At 35.2% G+C, this 22585-nt stretch overlaps 2 protein-coding genes across 4 annotated transcripts; one reads left to right on the top strand and one right to left on the bottom strand.

Moving 5' to 3' along the window:
- Positions 1 to 8091: 8091 nt before the first annotated feature.
- On the bottom strand, positions 8092 to 11085 carry c20h2orf81 (chromosome 20 C2orf81 homolog). Of its 3 annotated transcripts, none has more exons than XR_001640282.1 (5): positions 10998 to 11085; positions 10059 to 10347; positions 9151 to 9348; positions 9013 to 9063; positions 8092 to 8712 (listed from the first exon to the last, which is right to left on the bottom strand). XR_001640282.1 is itself a non-coding variant. In XM_016554994.1 (4 exons), exons 2-3 carry the CDS (start codon positions 10293 to 10295, stop codon positions 9157 to 9159), a joined length of 429 nt encoding a protein of 142 aa, XP_016410480.1. In that variant the 5' UTR covers positions 10296 to 10304; positions 10998 to 11085; the 3' UTR covers positions 8966 to 9063; positions 9151 to 9156. The 3 variants fall into 3 exon arrangements, 1 of the variants encoding a protein (XP_016410480.1); XR_001640281.1 differs by having other exon boundaries at positions 10059 to 10304; XM_016554994.1 differs by lacking the exon at positions 8092 to 8712 and having other exon boundaries at positions 8966 to 9063; positions 10059 to 10304.
- Positions 11086 to 11226: 141 nt separating this feature from the next.
- Positions 11227 to 22240, top strand: LOC107742114 (uncharacterized). Its single transcript, XM_016554993.1, has 11 exons — positions 11227 to 11314; positions 13638 to 13809; positions 13907 to 15226; positions 15303 to 15442; positions 19349 to 19553; positions 19657 to 19761; positions 19852 to 20036; positions 20125 to 20266; positions 21091 to 21714; positions 21831 to 21905; positions 22163 to 22240. Exons 1-10 carry the CDS (start codon positions 11300 to 11302, stop codon positions 21836 to 21838), a joined length of 2916 nt encoding a protein of 971 aa, XP_016410479.1. The 5' UTR covers positions 11227 to 11299; the 3' UTR covers positions 21839 to 21905; positions 22163 to 22240.
- The last annotated feature ends 345 nt before the right edge of the window (positions 22241 to 22585 follow it).

Below are 22585 nucleotides of genomic sequence, written 5' to 3'. Positions count from 1 at the left end.
TTGGCCCAGTTTTATTTTCATTATACTGTATATGCTTCCTTTAGGCAGCATAATTCAGAAATTCAACATGAAGTGTCATTTTTATGCTGATGATATACAGTTATATATTTTGGTTGAGCCCAGAGACACTGTTGTAATAGAGAGGTTGTCGAACTGTCTGTCTAGCATTGTAAAATGGATAAATGCAAATTTTATAAAACTGAATGAAGATAAAACTGACCATGCATTTATCTTCTCTCGACTTGATTGCAGTAGTGCTATGTATGGCTTACCAAAGGATTCTATAGTTAGTTACAATTGATGCAAAATGCAGCAGCCAGAGTATTAATGAATTTAAAGAAGCAAGAACATATTACACTGGTTTCAATCGAAATACATTGGTTCATCACAGGTTTGATTTTAAGATTATTTTATTAGTCTATAAAGCATTGCATAATCTGGCACCATCTTACATTTCTGACTGTTTGTCTAAATACATTCCTAACAGAATGTTACGATCCTCTATAGCACTGGTCTTTTGGCACAATACACTGTAAATCTACTGTTAAACACAGCCTTATTTTCTTTTTTCTTATATATTTGCTTATATTTGTTTACTTGTTGAATCATTTTGTGCTTTGATTATTTTATATTGATATTTTATTTTTAATATTAGTTTTTTGCTTGTGAAGCACTTTGAGTTGCATTTTATGTATGAAAAGTGCTATATAAAGTATGCTATGGTAGCTTTTTACTTTCAAATTGTCAGTTTTAATTTTTAGTACTTCATTTTAAAAAATGTTTTATTTTTGTAAGTTGCCAATGTAACATTATATTTAGAAAATATATTTGTTAAAAAAATTATAAAAATATTTAATAATAAAATATTTCTATATTTATATTAAGCCCAATTTAATTTAATTAAAAAGAAATAGTGTTAGTTAACAATAATCAATAATTTGGCTCTTTGTCAAAAAAATAAAATAAAATAACATAAAATAAAATAAAAAAAACAGACAGGGGAAGTGTTCAGGGTCACCTGTTTGAAGTCTTTATTTTTGCAGTTCTGTTTCACAAAGAAATCACGCATGCTTTCAAAGAAAATGTCACATCTTTAATGACTGCACTACAAGTCAATGATTTGATTTATGAAGAAATCAGTCTCATTCATTGATTATGTGAAGGCTGCCAAAGAATAACTGATCTTCTGTTTGACAACCTTCACTTGATAAAAGGGTTTTGCTGTGGTCTGAGGTGAATGAGGAAAGAATAGAGGCTATAAACTGCAGCAGTAATGTAATAAGCGGTATATTCACTGCACAGTCAAGAACAAAGATCCAAAGAAAACAGGTAAAGGTCACCATGGAGATAAAGGACAGAAAGCCACAATAACAATAATAACCACAATAATAATGTTTTTTTCAACCGACACAGATGATCTAGAGTTAGTATGAATGAAAGAGAACAGATAAGTATAAAAATAATTTTAGGGTTGCCTATCTGATGGTATTTTGAAAGCTTTTAACACCTTAAAATATTTTCAATATGAATTAATTTTTCTACTTTCTGACTGTGAGTAACATCTGCCTCTGAAAAAAAAAAGATTTTTCTTGTTGGGTGAAGGGACTTTTATAAAGAATATCTCTTTGGATTTGAGACTTTAGTCTTTGCAACTTTACAGATCTTCTTTATGCACCAAGAGCTTGTAACACTCCAAAGAGAAAGGAAAAATTTATATATGACCCCTAATGTAACTGATTACATTTGATTACTTTTCTAAATTTCTAATGAAGGTTTTCAACTGTTAATCATTTTCAAACATTTAAATCAGGCAGCATTAACCTTACAGTAGTACTAAACGCTGAATACTGTCAGACTGTCGAAATCCTTCATCACTTGAATTAAGATTATAAAAAATTTATTTTAAAGCACAGAAAATCAGATTTTAGCACCTCTTTTTATTTTGAGATCGCTCTGAGTTTAAGTACAGATTTAAAATCATAACAAGATATAGTTTAATAGCTATGATACTGTTTTTGAAATCAAATCTTTGCATAGCTATGACAGGAAACACCGGCATCTAACAATGGCTTAGAGAAAAAAAAAACAGTTAATCTTAAAAAATTAAGCAGATACACAAACCAAAACAGGAAATAAAACAGTTATTAAATAAACATGTGTCCTATTCTGTGTCCTAAACTCCTGAAACATTGGTGTCTAATATTTTAAAGCAGTCAATGCAATTTGGGAAAGAAATCAATCAAATCTGTATGTCTGTGAAAATATTGAGATGTAACCCCCTTTGTAATCGCTAACATTTTCATAAGTAACTGTAATTTATTTACACATTTGTTTCTCAGTATCTATAACAGATTACAGTTACATTTATTTTGTAATGAAATTATGTAACTCTGTTACATATAACTTAGTTACTCCCCAACACTGTTGACGGTAGCCATTGATGCAGTTTTTTTTTTTCCCATACTATAGAAGTCAATGGCTACGTCAGCTTTCTTCAAAATATATTCTGTTGTGTTGCACGGAGGAAAGAAATTAATACAGGTTTGGAACGACATGAGGGTTAGTAAATGATGACAGAATTTTCATTTTTGGGTGAACCTTTAAAAATAAACTTTCAAACAACGTTACACTTTGTGTAAAAATAAAGTTAGTAGAACGTTTTTGTAACCTTTAAATAATTTTCTAATCATGACAAAAAAACTGGACATTTCCAGTAGCATTTCAAAACAGTTATCCCACAATGTTTTTATAACCTAAATCTGTTACCTTAGAACATAAATTTGACCCCAAATTGTGGATAAGTGATGCGTGGCTAGTATCAAATCAAAATGTGATTGTTATCATTTGGCATTTACACATCCAAAGCTGAGCTGTGATCTAAAAACGTTTATGTGATGCCCTTTGAAGCCCCCGCTGAGAGAATCGAAATGAAACTGATTAAAAACCGTTCGTAAACTCACATGTCTGAGAGTTTGATGGGGTAAAATAAGGAAAGGGGGTTTTAAAAGATCCCCACAGTGCAGAAAAAGGCATTTCCAAACAATTTCGGTACCGCTGAGGACTGAGAGTTGAAACGAGAGTGTAAACCAGCTAGAAAATCAGGTCATGAGAGAGTGTAATGATCAGAACAGCGCAGGTATGGCTGAGCGCAGACAGACCTTTAAATAGTCATCAGTATGCCACGCTTGTTCTTTAGACGTTTTGGAACTTCTTTTTTATTCTTCGGGAACAGAATAAAACAGCGGGAGGTCTTTTGCAATCTCACCTTAATAGGCCCTCTGGCTCTAATTTTACTCTCAGAGGAGGAATAAAAGCATTTTACATCTGTACTTCATTCTTATTTTTGGCAGCCAAAGGGCAAGGAAGACAGCAGCCCGTGGATCAATGCTGAGATCACAGTCTACATGAATATCTTTTTATGATTTTACCCAAAATTCTTCTAATCTCATATCATCCTTTCCACTGACGCTGAACCAGCATTTGTGAGTCACTCCATTTATTTTGGCTGGAACGTTTCTAGCATTTAATTTTAGGCCTGTGTGGTACTGACTCAAGATTGATAGGCTACATTAAGTCTATCAGCATAAAGACGGAGGAGCTTCTAGCAGTGATGCTCTTTATTTAGTTCACTTGAATGTCTTTAATCGCTGTAAAGAAGGCGGGTTATGTTTTTCCAACCCAATGTTTCCATTTCCAAGAACGCTCCAGTCCCCACAGGCCTTTACTTGCATGAATATTCATGAGCTTACGGCATTCATACTGATGTTGCTTGTTTTGTGCAAATGTTAAAGCAAACTGGTTCCATCTAGAACCAGTTTGTGTCATTTAATCAGGTATAAAACGATCGTGCAGTTAATAATCATGAGGTTGTTTTTCCACAGCTGAACTAATGTACATTTTGTAACTGAGTAGTTTCCATGTTGTCAGTGTAAAACGCTGTCATGCGGGGACTGTTTATGGTTTTGCAGCGACATCTTGTGGTGGAAATTATGAATGATTGTGGATAAAGCTGAGTTTGTGCAATCCAGCTGGTGTGGATGAAATTGTTTAAAGCTTATGCAACTCCATAATGGTTCAAAAACTAATAATTATCTTGTATATTATAGTTAGTTTTGTTTGTTGTTCGCAAAAACAGATTGAAAGGAGGGAAGACTGGGGACAATTGTAACATTTTCCCTGATAACATCTTTTGGGATAAGAAATGGATGCATGTATGTGCCAATAGTAATAGTGCCTAAAATACTGAAATATTTACAATATGTAATTAAGATGAATAAATAAATTAATAATTGTATTATTTACAAACATTAAGACCTGATAATATTATAATAATATTGGATTTAATAAAACAGGTCGGAATGTTACATTTGCCCCATTTTGCCCCAAAGGTTGTTGTAAAGTAAAAAACAAAAATGATATGGATATTGTCCCACAAATAAAAGAATGCATCAAAGCAATAAAATCTCTTAAATAATTATTATAGTTTTCATCCTTAATTTTGTAACTGTAGAGAATTTTGGGGGCGTGTAAGATTTGTAACTGTTTTTAGTAAAAGCAGTAAAAATACAAAACAGTAATATTATGAAATATCATTGCAATTTAAAATAAATGTTTTCTATTTTAATATATTTTAAAATGTAAGTTCTGTGGGAACTGTGATAAATGTTTTCAGGATTCTTTGAAAGTTCAAAAGAACAGTAATTAAAACAACTATACAGCAATGTAAAAGTCTTTACTGTCACTCTTGATCAATTCAATTGTAACGATGAGTCAGAGGTGTTTGGATCCATTTGCAGCTTTTATTTGAATCAAAGGCAGAGTTAAACAGGCAGTAATCAATCAACAGCGTCACGAGCAGCAGGGATAATCCAGGAGAGTAAACAGAAACAAAGCGAGGGTCGGGGCAGGCGGCAGAGAATCACACGAGTAATAACAGTCCAAAGGTAATACACAAGATAAGTCAAGACAGGGGATAACCAGGACGATAGGTTACCTTGAAATTGAAACGTGTGAAAAATAGGGACCATCTTGCCTGCCGTGGATTGAGTCGTTTGGCCGATCTGAGGTACTCGAGGTTGCGGTGATCAGTAATAACAACAAAGGGAAGTTTGGCCCCCTCCAACCAGTGACGCCATTCCTCCAAAGCTGCCTTCATGGCTAGAAGTTCCCGATCTCCCACATCATAGTTCTGTTCCGCAGAGTTGAGTTTACGAGAGTAGAAGGCACCTTTCCGCCCGCTGAATGCTCGAAAACCTCGCGAAAACATCTCAGAAAGCAGTCAAATGATGGGAATGACAGCCGTCTCCCTTCCCATGCAGCAGTGGCCCAGTCCAGCGCTTATGGAGGCCTGGGCAGAAACCTCGGTGGTGAGCTGATAGATCGCTGCTGGTTCCATGTGGGGCGAAGTCTTCTGTAACGATTAAATTGATTTTTCCGTACATTTCTGCCATATGTACATTAATTGACAGTCACCACTGATAAGCTACCACTAAATATTGTAGAAACTTAATTTGCTGTAAAGTTGCTTTGCAATGATTTGTATCGTGAAAAGCGCTGTACAAATAAACTTGACTTGACTTATAAAAGTTCAAAGTTAAAGCAAAAACATAAGTGCTGCAACATTTACTAACATGATCTGGTTGAATTCATCTTCAGATATTTTAATAATGTTCATGACATATTTTAAAGTAGTTGCCTGAATGAAATCTAATTTAATCAACAAAAAAAATTTTTTTATTCAATATTAATTTTGCAAGTGTTTTTGATATGTCAACCTCACTGGTGTAAACTGGGAATTTTAGATGAGATCTGAGGCTAGCTAAGCAAGGCTTTTGAAACCATTAAACCAATTTTCTTGTCGTCTGAATTTCTGGGACCGGAGCAGCAATAGGCTCCATCTATAAATGTACATAATTCTTTCAGATGTGTCAAAACAACTTATAGCACATAGGCAGAGGAGGCGCTAGGGCGGGGCTTGACGGGGCTATAGCCCCATCAGAAACTTGCTTAGCCCCGGCACAGCCCCCCAAGGATTTCCTAATGATGTTCCTGTTTTTTGGTGTCACTTTTATTAACATTGAAAAATAAACATTAAAAACCTAAAAAAAAAAAAAGGTCTAATATGTGGCCTATAAACAATTGATATTATGGGGGAGGGGTCAAGCAACACAACGCGCAAACTGTGCGCAAGAGTTATGCCGGTGAACGTCAGTAAATTCACCACGGAGAAAGTGAAAGTAAAAAAAACTGACGGCGCTTTCTACCGCTGCATTAACGCCGCATATTCTCTGAAACAACGAGAGACGAAACTACTTCAACATATGCTGAAAACGGTATATAACTGTCTTAAATTATTCCCTTAATATTTCTCTTGTGGCCCGTCTTGTGGCCGAAATAAAGCTGCCCTTAATTTTCATTGATGACTGCAGTGTTAATAATTTTAATTATAGGCCTATAATTCATTATATAAATTAATAGACCTGTTTTTATAATAAATATAATTAATATAATTAATAGGCCCTGCGTGCCCGTCCGCTATACCACCACTGTGTGGAAATAGTTGTATGAATTGTCGGCACTTTATCTGTTGTAAAAAAAAAATGGTTAGAATTTACCATGTTTTCCTGCCAGCTGGCATTGAGAGTGACTGACACTTGATGGTCAGAAAAAATGACTAAATAGATATGTGTTAAAAATAAATAAATAAATAAATAAAATAAAACCATAAAAAAGGGGGAAAAAATCCCACTTTCTCTCTTTTCTATGTGCGTTCATAAATTTTATTAAAGTGTCATAGTTGGCAGTTGGCATTAGAAGTTATATTACTAATAACAGTGGCATATGAGAAGTTTAAAACCACAGAAAAAAATCTAAAATTAGCCTTTTTCGAAGTTGCTGTAGGCTATATAAAAAACACAAGGTGGCTGAATTTGCATGTTATTTAGATAGCTGAAGCTTACATAGTCGTTCATTAATTTCACTCAATTCGTTTTTTCACACCCCCTCTGAACTGTTAAGCCCCGCTTAGCACCCTCAACAAAAAAATCCTGGAGCCGCCACTGCACATAGGCCTATACATTTCACCACACTTCTTAAACCACAGTGTGAGGATGTAATAAATATGATTTTGTTTACTGAATATTCATGAGTCCCTGAATATATTTTTATCTTTTTATAGAAGCCTGTATATAAAAACACATGAAACCACAGTGACTTAGTTTCCCTGAGTTCCAGTGAGGTTCCCATGACAACTGTTGTTCATGTTGATTGGATTACATGTCTACTTTAAAGGGGTCATATGATGCGATTTCAATTTTTCCTTTCTCTTTGGAGTGTTACAAGCTCTTGGTGCATATCATGAAGGCGCTGTGTGTTTTGTTGTGAAAGCGAAACTACTTTGTTTGGCCTTCCAAAAGAGGACGATATCTGCTTCGTCATGCTGAGTTCGCTGAGGAAATACATCAGCTTCGTGCTGTGGATCGCCGGATCGGCTTTCACTGTGGACGAAGCGGAGTCCAGCCCGGGGTCGTCACATGTGGTTGCTGCAAGCCCACCGGCAGCTCCTTCGTCGAATCCACCGGCCGTGTCTTTCTCAAGCCCCCGGCCGTTCCCGCATAAACACATTTCATTACATCAAATACACAAAATAATGTTCTTTTTAGCAACATCATATGACCCCTTTAAGTACAATAGACAAGAGTCAGTATCATGAATAGAAACGGATACAGAATTGCTCATTAAAACAGAAAAGTGCTTGGGTGATGGTGCATTATATACTTTTTCTGGATTAGTGTGGACAGTCAAAATCCATAAAAATAGGGCATAATGTACAGTAGTAATATTAAGAAATTTTCTAATTGTTTTACCTGTGTTTTATTTTGCACTGCATTAAGTTTTAGGGTTAACAGATATGTCTATAAAATTAATGGATAATATCCTGGCAGAAAATGACCAGTACTTTTTTCTTTTTTTTTAACAGTGTAGTTTTGGCTGGACGGAAAAAAAAACCAACACTATGCAAACAAAAACTTAATTAAATTACTTTGGCATACCACCAAATTAAGTTAATATTATTAATAATATTGTGTGGATTCATTAAATTATTCATTGAATTGCAGGTATGAATAAAAGACAGATGTCGAAGATGAATTAGGTCTAAATGTTTATTACTGCCACAACAGTCACAGAAAAATGCAGGCAAGGCACTGATTTACTCAATACAAAATAGTGCAGTAAGAAATGTCTTTACATTGTTTGCAGAGGGATGCTCCAGTACATGTTATTAATTTATTTTTTCATATTTTATAGTAGGGTAAGATGACTTTTTAAAGATTTTTTTTTTTCAGCCTTGGTTCACTCTGTTCTGGTCTGTTACCAGCTGTGGCCTAAGGGCTACAACATCAGTTCATGAGTTTTTGGAGCTCATGGCATCACTGTTTCCTCACCTCAGGCCCAAACTGTGTTTGAGTCAGTGTTTTGAGGCTGAGACACCCGTGAAATTATATTTTTAGTTCTTAAGTGAATTAGGACTAAACTTGGCAAGCAATAGAGGCAATTATACCGTAAGAGGATCAGAGACTTGCTTCTTTTGAGTTCCTTTGCTTATGTTTGGACTGAGTTTTAAGGAAGTCAGATTTTCTTTAGTTTTCGTGAATAATTCGGTATCATCACTCTATTGGCATTGAGCGGTAGCAGGTTGAAGGTGGAGTAGTTCTGTTGAGACATTTATGTATAGTCAGTACCTACCAGAATAATCTTTGAAGTTTGTATTTTGTTGATATTATTCAAAACAGTTTTCTATTTTAATATACTTTAAAATGTCATTTATTCCTGTGACGCAAAGCTGAATTTTCAGCATCATTACTCCAGTCTTCAGTGCCACATGATCCTTCAGAAATTATTTATTAGATATAAAATAAATTATGACATATTAATATAAATATTTAATTTAATTTCTGGGTTAACAAATGACAGTTTGTGAGCAACAGGATTTTGGTTTCAGTTATAACAAACCTCTGTCCGGTCCACCAGTCTTCTCACTTCAGGCTGTTTGGGATGTCAGACCTAAAATATAACATGTTAAGAAAGTCATCTTAAAGTCAGAATTTCACTGCCCTGACCCCCTACTTTCTACATCCCACCTTTTCTTACCTTGTGCTATTCCAGAGCAGCATGAAGCACAGGTACAGATCCTTCAGCCCAAGAATCAATCGCACAGGGCTGGGGCTCTTGATCCTCTTGCCAAAAGAGTTCATGTTCTGAATCATCCCCTTCATCTCTCCTCAGGATCAGACATTCTAGCGTCTCCACCAGGTTATTTTGTGCCCACCACACAGAGAAGGGTATCAACTGGTTGGAAGATAGAAAGTTTGTGTATGAGCTAAATGAATGCCTCAGAACTTTTCCATTGTAAGTAAACTATTCATATTCAGACCTTAATCTGGTTAGACGCCATATTGAATTTTACATGGATGAAAATGAGGCTGTGAGGGATAGGCTTACAGTCTTTACAATGGCCTGTGCTGTAAAAAAGTCCTAGATCATGTAATTGTCAAAACTCACAACTTTAAATGTTGTTTTATGGAGTTTTTGTGTAGTTAAAGTCTTTTGGAAAGATGTTTCGTCAGCTGAAATATTGGTATGTTGTTAAACAACACTTCAATCCATCACAGCTAACTAAACAAACTATAACTGAAATAAAAGTTATAAATATGCAGTCATATTTATTTAAAAATAAATAAATAAATAATAAAACAGACTCAACAAAATGACTAAAACTTTAAAATTAAAATTAAAATAGAATAAAATATATTAATATATTAAAAAATATTAATAAAAACTATAATAATATCACAATGATACTAAAATAACACTGGTGTATTGTCTAGACTCTAGATGATTACACTCTGTAGCCTGTTTAACCATAACATGGTATAACCCATCCTATGAATAAATAAAATAGCCAAAACTAGCATACAAGCATATGGAATTGAACTTTTACAAAGCAAGTGCTATATAAATAGACATATTATCAAAAATTCTGTGAATTTTCTTCTCACCTGTCTTTGCAGATACACCTGATAGCATCTGTCCATCACTTCTTCCATCAGTTCTGCTATGATATCCACCACCACCTCCTCACCCTCCTCCTGGGAGAGCATGCTGGTCCAGGTGGACTCTGTAAGGCGGCCTGGGACAATGTCCACGGTCTCAACAGGCTGGACCGAAGCAGCATTACCTGGGACAGAATCAGTGCGGCTTTTATCGCCCCGTGATTTGGCAGCTGAGCGACGCATGGTCTTCACCTCCCGGGGGGGGGGAATAAATAAATTAAAATAACCATGGGACCTGAGGCAAAGCAACAGGACACCAAAAAATGCAGTCTTAGCTGACTTTTGGAACAAGCACCATGTAAGTGTAGTGCACATGCTAAAATCCTAATGTAGTACAACGTAGAATAAACAAAATGATAAATTAAGGATATTTTAGTTATTAGTTGTCACACATGGGGAATTGTCAAAATATGTTTTTCTCAGTAACTACTATCTTTTGAGTCCAAATACAAATTCAAATGTTTGTTTTCTCTGGTTGTGAGGCTAGAGTGTCCGAATTCGGAATAGCATACTAACGTTAGTATACTACTCTAACTATTTGCGCCATATAAATAATATGGGCAAGTATGTTAGTAGGCTTTTTTTTTCTTATTCTTAAGATAAGAATCATTTCATGTGCTGTTCAAACATAGTCATATAATTCATAAAATAGTAGGGTAAGATGACAACCCATACTAAAGTGCAAACAAAAAGCAGTATTTTCCAACACTCCGTTGTATGTTATTCGCAATTAACGTTAGGAGTAGCCTACACTTCTATTTCAAAAGCGCCGCTTCTGAAGTTATACAACTAATGACGGAGTCTGCAAAAACTTTTCAAACATTTTCACCATTAAACGTATTAAAGCAGAAGAGAAGACATATGTCAGTAACATTAAACACTCACCCGTATATGATATGTTCTACTTGTGTTGTTGGCTTCTGATCTGGTTGCCAAGCAGCCAGACGCCTCTGACGTAAGGGTTCTGCGGGGGGCTGAGCATGAAGACACCGGAAACGACGAAATATTGCAGCCTGATCCAAGCTACCTGATGATGGCAGTAATGCACTGTTAAGTGCGGTTGCCAATAAAATAAAAAAGAGGAAGAAGAAGAAGAAGAATAAACATTGCAGCCATTTTGCAGTAAGTTCAGGACAGCAGGACTGGGCCAGCGGTCTCCGGACAGAGTATCTAAATAGCACAGAATTATGGCGAGGACGACGGTAAGTTGGTGCCTTTGTGATGTTTTATTCGTTTTAACATTATCGGTAAACACCAGCACTTTTGGTGCACAACCGGGTTTGCTGGAAAAGGTGGCCTGGGGATTGCGGTTGTGTGCTGATTTGTAGCCTACGCGACCAGTGCGGAATCACGGAAATGAATCCGTCTTGATTATATTAAACTGGTTTCGTTGCAGGTCCTGTTGTAAATGTGTTTTTTTTTTTCAAAGCTTCTTAACACCTCCTACATCTCTTGCAATGCATACGCGTGCGTCTCTCTCTCTCTCTCTCTCTCTCTCTCTCTGTGTGTGTGTGTGTGTGTGTGTGTGTGTGTGGCTGCAAAGTTATGCAAGTTAACAAAGTAATGAAATGAATCAAACACTAAAGTCTTTATAGTCGTTACATGGTTACGGGGTAATCAACTATCGCTAGTTAATGACGGTTAATGACAAATGTAACGGTTAAATGCTTTAGATTTTATCACTATTAATATCTATAAAAATTAATTGGATATAGCACTTTCTCGGTGAGAATAATTCTGCGTGGTTCTTAATCCTCAACTTAATTTTCAGTAAATGTCTCAATTTTTACTGTGATTTTAAATGCACCAAACTGCCCATTAAGTTATCCAATTTTTAACAAGCTTTAGATGTGTGGATTGGAAATTAGATAAGACTAGCCTTTTCATCAACAAAGATGAAAAGATGTATAAACCTGTAATTGGTTGTCTAACCAATCCCAATCTCACTATCGGTGGCCTTTTCATCAAGGATAAACACATTTCATTACACCAAATACACAAAATAATGTTCTTTTTAGCAGCATCATATGACCCCTTTAACTTTTATATTGGAAAGATTTTAACCACAGAAAAAAAAGTGTTTTTCCTAATGCTGTCATGAAGTGGAAATATGATTATTCCTTTTTTGTTCATAAACTGTCAGATATAAATAAATATGTAATTCCTAATAAATTCTGTTTTTGTATGCACCTGCCTAGGGACTGCGGATGTAAATTACTGTAAATTAAATGTGAATATGTAAATAAAATTAATATCATATACCCTACACAAAGCAAAATACATGTCAACTGTACCAAATGTTTGACTGTTTTCCTCTGATTTAAAGATCTTTTATGATTATTTAATCTCAATACAGAACAATCTTAAAGCTATTAAGGCGTCTTTGCTGCTGAAAAAGATAAATAGATCATGTATGAGATGTTAATAACTCAATCTAAAAAAAGAAAGAAAGAAAACAAGTACCACGGCCTGGTGTGACAGACCTTTTAAAGAAATAGTTCATCCAAAAATAAAACTTCTGTCACCATTTACTCACCCTTATGTCGTTCCAAACCAAAAAGAAGAAAAAAAAACTGTAATTTATCTTTAAAACACAGATGAAGATTTTTCATGAAACTTGAATGATTTCTGCCATTCCATTTTAAAGTCCATTCGTTCACATATAAATATTGATCAGTGCATATACATTCTCACATGTGACAGGAACATGTTTGAGCTTCTTACATATTCTGTGCTCTTGCTCTATGTATGTGCATTGATTAAGCTGAGTCCTTAACCATCTTCAAGAAACAACTAAAAACACATCTGTTCCACCTTTATTTGACCCTCTAACTCTAGCACTTTCTATTCTATTTTAATTCTACTTTATATGTATCTTTTTTTTATTAAAATAAAACAAAACAAAAAACTAGCTTTCTATTTTTTCTATTCAATCTAAAAAGCGTCTGCTAAATGACTAAATGTAAATGTAATGTAAATGATTAATGTTTAAATGTAAATAAAAGCCTAAATGAAATCTGTTCATCATATAAAGCAGAGGTGGTGAACTCCGGTCCTGGAGAGCCGCAGCCCTGCAGAGTTCAGCTCCAACCCAAATTAAAACTCACCTGCCTGTAGCTTTCTAGTAACCCTTCAGACCTTGATTATCTTGTTCAGGTGTGTTTGATTAGGGTTGAAGCAAAACTCTGCAGGGCTGCGGCTCTCCAGGACTGACGTTCGCCACCCCTGATATAAAGCATTTGTGTCTCTTCAGAAAACTGCGATTAAAACGCTTGATTCAATCTCTTTATGAACTTTTGAAGCATCAAAGTTTTGATTACCTTCATTACCTACATTAACAATATCTTCATTTGTGTTAACCATTCAAGAGAAATAAAAATATTATGGATTATGGGAAACACGTGAGGCTGAGTGATGACAGAATTTTCATTTTTGAGTAACTATCTCTTTAATGGGTGCTCTATTCAGTGCCTGATTAGAACACCTAGCTATGTAGTCTTAACTCTGTTTTTCTTTCCTTTGCAGAGACATATTACCATTCAGAAAGATCAAAAATTTCCTCCGTTGGAGAGATGCACAAAATGCTGCAACAATTTTCATTGTCCCTTTTGTATGACCAGTATATTTAAGCCCAGCAGACCAGACAAAGTCAAATTACACTTGAAAAGCCACTGTAACAAAGCAGTTGTCCATGGAGGTATAAACATTTTCTTTACACGTGCATTTTAATATATTATTATTATGTGTAGCATAAATATATTTTACTAATATGCAGGTTTTTTTTGTTTTTTAAGATTTCATTATTCACAGATGTGGACTGGGCTGTAGAGCATCACTCCATTACCACTGCATGTACTGTCCAACAACAATTCTTAGAAGAGGCGATTTTAAAAACCATTTAGAAGTCTGTAAACATAATCCGAATTCCGAATCCGCCACAAAAACGCTGTCAAGCACCAGTACGCCAGTGACCTCTCCGACAGTTATAAACACACCATCAGTCATCGATACAGCAGAGTCCGTTCCTTCAATCCCATACACACCGCCAAACACCAATACGGATATGACCACTCTGACGATCACAGACACACCATCAACCACCACAGCAGCAGGAAAGTATCGCGTGCGGCCTGTTATTAAAAAAAGATGCCCATCGTGCAACATACTCATCAATAAAAACAACCTACCAAAACATATGGAGCGCAAACACACAGATCAGTCGATATTGGACATCGGTGAGACATTTCAGCTTACAAGCCAATGTATAGATGAGACAAATGGGATATTTGCAGTTCTCAAAGTCGTAAAAGGCCACGGCATCCCGCTTCACGTCCAATACCAGACATTGGGAGAAAACAACAGAATCCTCTGCGAATCGAATGAGTGCCAGATTAACATAGATGTTGCGCAGAGGAGCGGCATCACATCGTACCAGTGCATGCATATCAGTGCAGCGAGCTTTTGCAAGTCTTTGGTTGAACAAGTCTTGCTGGAGGAAGACATTTTAACCGAGATGGTGAGAGGAAAATGGTTCAGCGAGAAAAAGAAAAAAGAATGCCTCGCTCTGCAACAGCTTGCTAATAGTAGCTGTGTACCGCTTTCTGTTCACACCTCGATTGGGATCTCGTCAGCAAAAAAGTTCATTTCAGTTTTTGAACCCAATGTATCGTCTTATAGTCGTTTAGGTCGTGTCATGGTTGTATATAACACAAATTTAGACTCTTGGTACTGTCCTTGTACCAAACTGCGACGTTCATGTCTGCACAAATATGTCGCCAAATGGCATCTGTTTCAAACGCAGCGAGAGCTTTTCAGAACTGAGGGATCGCCAGATAAGCCACATTCAGAAGAAGAGGACATTACAGACAACCATCATGTTTATCCACCGAAAGGTCTGGGATTGAAGTATATGGTGAATTACATTCTTCAGAACAAGAAGATACCAGCTGTTCTTCCTGAAGATATGCGGGTGCCATCGCCATGCAAAGATTACCCACAAAACCTTTGTCCAAGTGAAACCGTGTGTCAGGAATGTCCAGGGGATGTGCTCCTCAGCGATCCTATGCTAATTACACAGAACGCCAAAATCCTGACCAATTGGTGCATTATTAAAGGTAGATTATATTGTCTGTATGCTTTTGTGCTATTCAGCTACAATGTTTTGTGATGTATACTTGTTTTAATTGATAGATGTCACCACCTACTGTAAGCAGTGCCCGCAGTGTGGGATGTTTTATCGGTATCAAGAGTGGAAAGATCGTCTCCATAACTTCAATGATCACATCATCCTTGACATCCCCTTATGTTTAACATTGAGAAACCTTCTGCAGGTAGCAAACTTCAGCTTGATTATATGAGGGTCAGTGGCATGAAACAATTTTTTCATCTTATATATTAATTTATTCTAATATATATATATTAAAGTTAAAAACAACAAGGTGGAGCAACTGTCATAACGAAAAAAGCCTCATTAAGAGATTCCTGAAAATAAAACCTTAAAGGGGTCATCAGATGCCCATTTTTTATGATTCTTTAGGGTCTTAATGAAAAGTCTATAACATACTTTGGTTTAAATTCCTCAATGGTAGTGTAAAACAACACCCTTTTTACCCTGTCAAAATCAGCTCTGTTTTTAGCACGCCGTTTTAGTCCATGTTCCTGTAAATGCTAATGAGCTCTGCTCACCCCGCCCCTCTCTTCTGTGTGGTGACGAGCCATTCTCATGATACTGTTTACTTTAGCCACGGAACTTGCTAACTAGCACATTATTAGGAAAGGTGATTTGCAAAGATTCATTAAAAAAAAACCTTAGACTCACTTCTTCTGTAGGTGAGGCTGGATCGTGAATGATTCGCGCGAATATAAACGCATTTAGGCAGATCGGGGGCGCATTCCCTTCAAAGACAAATGTAATCCCCTGCGTCTTCGGCGGCTTAGATGTCGGGAGTAAATGACGACTGCTATGTTCATTATTACATCCAACAACAAAACACCTCAATCGCTTCGGAGACAATCTTGTCTGCACCTGCTCCGTCGTCGAAACAATGGCGGATTGTTTCCAGCTCACTTAGGGCAGGTCTGTGCTAAAACGGCAGTGTCAATCAACAATTGTGGGAGGGGCCTGTGCAGAACTACGTCCCTCTGCCAAGAATCTCAGAACAGCCTGATCTGAGAAAGTGATCATTCTTATTGGGGATTTTTTTTTAAAGCACTGGGTGGATTTTTATCATTATAGGTTGGATGTGTACACACACTGCCAACATACATTTATGTTCAACAACATGTAAAAGCGAATTTTGCATCCGATGACCCCTTTAAGTAGTTTGACAATCTTTTATTATTATTTCTTTAAAAATATTAAGCAAAACTGGTTTATATTTTAACCTTTTTTTGGCCAATTCAAAGTTGTATGTTCCAACTGACAACAAGCAGAAAAAAATGATATAATAATTCAATATCTATTATAATCAATAATTATAATATCAGTTTTTTTTACTTGGATACATCACATGACATTTTTAGTCATTAAATTTAAACTCTGTTGAAAATTATGTAAAAGCTTCTCAAAATAATATGAACACAACATGATAAAACCCTGCAAATTCCACTCATGTTTAGTACGTTAACTCAAATATTCGTAGAAAAAATATAAACGTTGGACTCTGTGGTCGATTCTGTGTTAAGGTAAGGCATGTTATTCGCAATTATGTGCTGTGGCTGGGTTGTTACAGGTCTGCGTGACTCTCGATGTCTTAGGCCTAATTGAAGTGTCGATAAAGTATAATAGGGTAAATCCTGTATAGTGATTTATCCTATATAGTGCTTGCATAAAGCAAGTAGTGCATACAGTCAGTCAGTGGCACGCGCAAGCGCACGAACACCCACCCACCCCACCCCCCATTATAAAAAAAAGCAAGTGGGCTCCCCCAAAGTCCACGGTATAGTTCGAACACTGGTAAAAGGCCTTTAAGGTGTACTCTAAGAGAGTTCACTTTCATGACTTTCCTAACACAATTAGGTACAGTAATAATATCAAATTAAGAGTTTTACTTTAAAGTACATTTTAAATAATTGTTTTAATCATCTTTTCTCATGCATGAAATTTTTTTTTTAATGTGTTGACTAACATACTGAAGCACAAGTGATTTGATAATACATTTAAAGTTTATATATTTTAAATGTACTAAATTGTAATTATCATTAAAAATGTGTAATTAGAAAATATATTTAGATGCATGACATTTTAGTTTACCATTTGGCACTACACTTTAAACCCTATTACAAAGACAACAGAAAGAGTTATAAAATTACATATAAAGATGGACTTTAGTGGGTCAAAAGAGCACTTTTAACTTTAACTAACTAGCATTTAATATAAAATGTAACTATAATACATTTTTATTTAATTGTAAATAACATGCAATCAATTGTCTGAAAATATTACAATCACTTCACACTTCAGTATATACTTTTTTCAAAAGTATGTTAAAGTGTACTTCTTTTTCACAAGGTATACAAAGAGTACATTTCTAAGAACATTTCTAAGTTTTTTTTTTAAATAGATTATTCCTTATCATTAATACTTTTGTCAGTGATCCATGAATGTGTTGAGTTGTCAAATGCTATTTTTAAATGTTAAATACCACTACAGTGTTAATTTCGTTGACGAATAATTTTCGTCATTTTCATCAATGACATTTTTTTCACCGACGACAACGAGACGATAACGAACTAAAACTCTTTTTGAATGACAAAAACTGTGACGTAAATCTATTGACATTTTAGTCAACGAATAAAAATGAGACGAAAATGTTAGGGAGGGGCGATTTGGGAAGAGATTCATTCAGAACGAATCTGCTGCATAGTTAGGAGGTTAGATGCGTACATATGAACCAGCGGGACATAAGCTAACATAGGCCTGGGCGATAAAACGATATCGATATTTATCGATGGTACACTGAATGGCGCTTCGGCTCTTTGGATTAAGCAACGCATAAATACATGATGCTGTTTTGTTCATAATTGTTTATACAATTTATGAAATTATATTAGATTTTTATGAGTTAATTTAGACGTGTGGCCTCAGGAGACAATTAGACCTATACAATAAAAATCTATTTAATCTGCATATAAAACATTAGAAATTACATATTTGTTTAATTTTTATTGTGTTTGATTGTTAAAAAAAATAACTTGTTGTTTGTCTCAATAAATTGTTAATTTATAAATAAATAAAAAATGTTCTATTGCTTTTTGTTTTAAAAAAGGTTATAAAAAATGTAAATAATTATCGATACCGAATGATATGAAACATTATATCGTTGATACATTTTTTAACTATATCGCCCAGCCCTAATTTGACAGCCCTAATTTTTATATTAAATATTACATAATCCATTTTACAGTAATGACAAGAATCAGAGAACTCAATTCGGTCCGGTTTTCTGAGCGCAGACACTGAAGCATACACGCACAGAAAGCGCGTCTCACAATTACACACAAAATGATGTCGAATTGTCAGTTTTGACAAGTATTCACGTAAACACAGTTGACTACGTCTTAAGTGAACGTAAACAGCAGGGAGAATGTGTATCAGTACATTGCATCCATTGCAGCTGTGCATCCGGTTTTAAAGGGACAGCAGCCTAATCTAGTTGCTATTGTCCGAGTCATTGATGTTAATCAAGCAACAAAAGAAAGACAGAAAATCACGCACTGCTCTTGACTGAAAAACTTTAGTAGCCCTAAAGATTAATCAAAATTTATTTATGGAAATGAATATGTCTGCTTGAAAGAATGAAGAATATGGTTAACAAGTTGCTATAAAGAATGCATAATTAGCCTATATAACCATTGGTATTTCATTAAAAAGAAAACCATGTTCTTGTTCTTTATGAGACATGGTTTTATTTAATTTTAACATAAAATCATGTTGTGTCACCACAGTTAAATTGGTGTCTATCATGATAAAACCTTAATATCAAACCTATATAATGAGTTTGGGAATTTTAGAGAAATGCTTAATAAATGCACTGTAACTAAACCCATTAGATTTTAGCCGACTACATTTACATTTATAAATCTTATTATATTTAGTCGACTAAAACTAAAAACAATTCAGGTGACTAAAATATGACTAAATCTAATACTAGTTTTCAAAAGACTGTGAGTAAAACTACATCAAAATTTGCTGTCAAAATTAACACTGTATCACTATCAACCAATATTTTCGCTAGGTCCATGCTTCAGTGAGCAGAGCAGTTGAGTTTTTACAACTCACGACAGGAGTGGAGTTTCCACCTCCAGACACAATGCTGGATGCTTATTTGCAGTTTGAAGCCCTCACAGATCATGAATACAAGTATTCATGCCCCACCTGTGGCGATCATCCTCCGGTGGTACTCATGGGTGTACACAAACAGACTGCTTCTCCATTAGCAGGTATAAAAATTGTAATGCTGCTGTTCATTTGCCAGTTTAATCCTTTAATACTTTTTTGACATGTTGTTCTTGTCATAGTAAAATACTCATGTTATGTTTTCAGAAAATGACATTGAAAAGCCTCCAGAGAATTTTAAAGGGGAGGTCAGTCTGGAAGAGTTCTGGGAGTCACTGTCCAAAGAGATGACCTGTCGAGGATTTGTTGCGAGTACATGCATATAGTGCATATTACACTATATAGTAAACTTTTGGAAAGAATGCATCTTCGAATTTTTTTTTTCTTCTTCTGCTGTTTTAGATGGCGAACACAATCCATTTGCAGTACCGCCAAGTTATCACTTCTGGGCTCCTTGGATTGGCAAAAACACACGTCACTCAGACACTGTGCTAAACACAGAGTTTGAGAAAGTCCACACTTCATCAGAGATTTTACAAATGACAGTTACAGAGGAAAGACTCGGAGAAGAACTTTTCAAACAGAAGGTTTGCTTTATTAGTAGAACAACACTTTCAATGGCTTTGAATAATTGCATTCAAATGAACATTTGTGAAATAATATTGGTTTTGATAGGATGACGTGATTCGAACTTTATGCATTGAATGTGATGTGGACTCCACTGGATCTCGCAGCGGTCTCCTTCTTAGATTGTACAATGAATTGAAATCCAAGCAAACATATGACAAAATCTATTCAAAAATCTGGAGTGCCTCTGGTGAGTTTAATTTTTACTCTACTGTTTTAACTCTATTCCTGTAAATGTGTGGTATTGTGGAATTAATTAGTGCTTCTAACATGAAAGTTTATTTGCCAAATCAAAGTCAGTAGGTGTGAACAACATGCAGAGATGTTGACCTTTTAATGACAAGGCAAACCTAGTTAAAAAATATTATTTCCCCCAAAAATATTTATGAATTAGTAATTCATAGCTTTTGTAAAAGCACTTTTTACTTTCTAAAGAATGCATGTCCAAAAGTTTGGGCCAGAACGATTTTTGTTTTGTTTTTGATTTTGAAAGTCTCTTATTCTCACTCTCACAGACTGCATTAATTTGATTATAAATTCAATAAAACACTAATATTGTGAAATATTACAATAAAAAAAACTTTTCTGTTTAAATGCACTTTATAATGTAATTTATTCCTGTGACGGCAAAGCTGAATTGGTTCTCAAGAAACATTTCTTATTATTAATGTTAAAAACAGTTGTCGCTTAATATTTTTGTGAAAACTGTAATTTGTATTTCTTTTTTTTTTTTCAGGATTCTTTTATTAATAGTACAAAATAGAAATCTATTGTAGCCTTATACAATGTTTCATCACTTTTGATCAATTTAGTGCATATTAAATATAAAATATTTTAAAGAAAAATCATACTCCAAGCTTAAGTGTATTTTAAAATATTTCAAAAGTATTTTTAATACAAGATTTAGATTTAAATATTAGAAGAAATTTCCATTTCCTTTTTCAGTTTGTCATTAACCTATTAAATTGTTGTTGTTTTTTCTTCTCTCTTTTGTGTTGTTCTGTCTTTTATTAGGAGGCTGGGGAGTCATTATGTGCCCCTGTGGAATTGTTTACAGCCTAAAATTCAATCTCCGAGCTGAGAGCCCTCAAGATTTTGCAGATTTGCTATTATCATGGCATCATATGCCTAATGTCATAATTTATGACTTTGCACAGGCTCTTGCAAAACACACCAATCTAAGGGCACCAGAAAAGTTACCCATCTCTCCATTTGAAGGCTGCCTGATGGAACCCACTCAAGCTAACAAAGAACTGGCCAGATGTGGACAGCTGAAAGTGTCTCTGCCCTGGCTGGATGAAAAAGCCAGAGGGACAGATCCTCACGGACACCCAGTGACGGGTTCAGCTGACCATTACGTACTTTGTGACCGTTCTCATGAAGGCAGCACAGATGGAGATGTTCTGAGGAAGCTCACCCTCGTGCCTCAGCTGGCTGACAGAGCCAGTAGTCAGATTTCAGAGCAACTGTTTGCTCAAATGAAGAAGAACGACTACTTTTTGAACATGTCTTTGCCGTCAACACATCTGTTTCAAATGAGGAACATCATTCACCACTATAATGAAAACCAGGCCAACAAACTGAGCACCAGATCAACCAAGAGTCTTGGATCCAACTTGCTGACTGAAGCGTTGTTGGGTAAATTTTAGATTTATGTAATATTAAGCAACATCTGAAATGTAGTGGAAAGGCATTGGCAAAATTACATTAAAATAAAATTGGGCTTGTAACTGTAGATTTGTTTGTTGTAATAGAATCCTAAACCAGAAGCACAGATGATGTGATGAAGGACACAATCCTGACATCTTTGATGGTCCTGAGCAGCAGTGGTAAGTGTTTTTATTTTTAAGTGGAATCACAAAGGCCTTTATTTATCCTGAGACTGGTTATAAGGGATTTTTCCATGATTATCCTAATGTTGTGTTCAAACACCTTCTAATAGAGTCCCAAGTCATGGACAATCAGTAGTGGTACATAGACTTTAGTTTTTTTTTTGGTTTTTTTTTTTTATGTCCTAATAGTGCATATGTGCCATATGAATCTTAACAAAAAATATGAATGTTTTTTTTCTCTCTCTCTCTTTAAGCTTGACTGGGCCTTCAGCACCAACAACCTATTGGAATTGTAAACTATATTCTGAAATCATTATTCTTTACCTTTTTTTAATTCATTTGACAATTAATTGAAATGTTAATGACTGCGTTACCTGCAGTTAAAACCGATTGTTTTTTGTTTTTTTTTATAAAATGTTTGAATTTACTACTAAGGCTGACAAATTGCATTTAAAGATGGCATTGTTCTTCCTAGAGACTGGATTATTTTTGTCATTAGTATATAATGTAGCATTGCATCTGAAATCATTATTCTTTACCTTTTTTTAATTCATTTGACAATTAATTGAAATGTTAATGACTGCGTTACCTGCAGTTAAAACCGATTGTTTTTTGTTTTTTTTTATAAAATGTTTGAATTTACTACTAAGGCTGACAAATTGCATTTAAAGATGCCA

The sequence above is a fragment of the Sinocyclocheilus rhinocerous genome, unplaced genomic scaffold (assembly GCF_001515625.1).
Source record: "Sinocyclocheilus rhinocerous isolate Xijiao unplaced genomic scaffold, SAMN03320098_v1.1 scaffold16, whole genome shotgun sequence".
Lineage (NCBI taxonomy): Eukaryota > Metazoa > Chordata > Actinopteri > Cypriniformes > Cyprinidae > Sinocyclocheilus > Sinocyclocheilus rhinocerous.
Note: the sequence above shows the minus strand (reverse complement) of the source record. Positions and strands in the feature narration are given on the sequence as shown.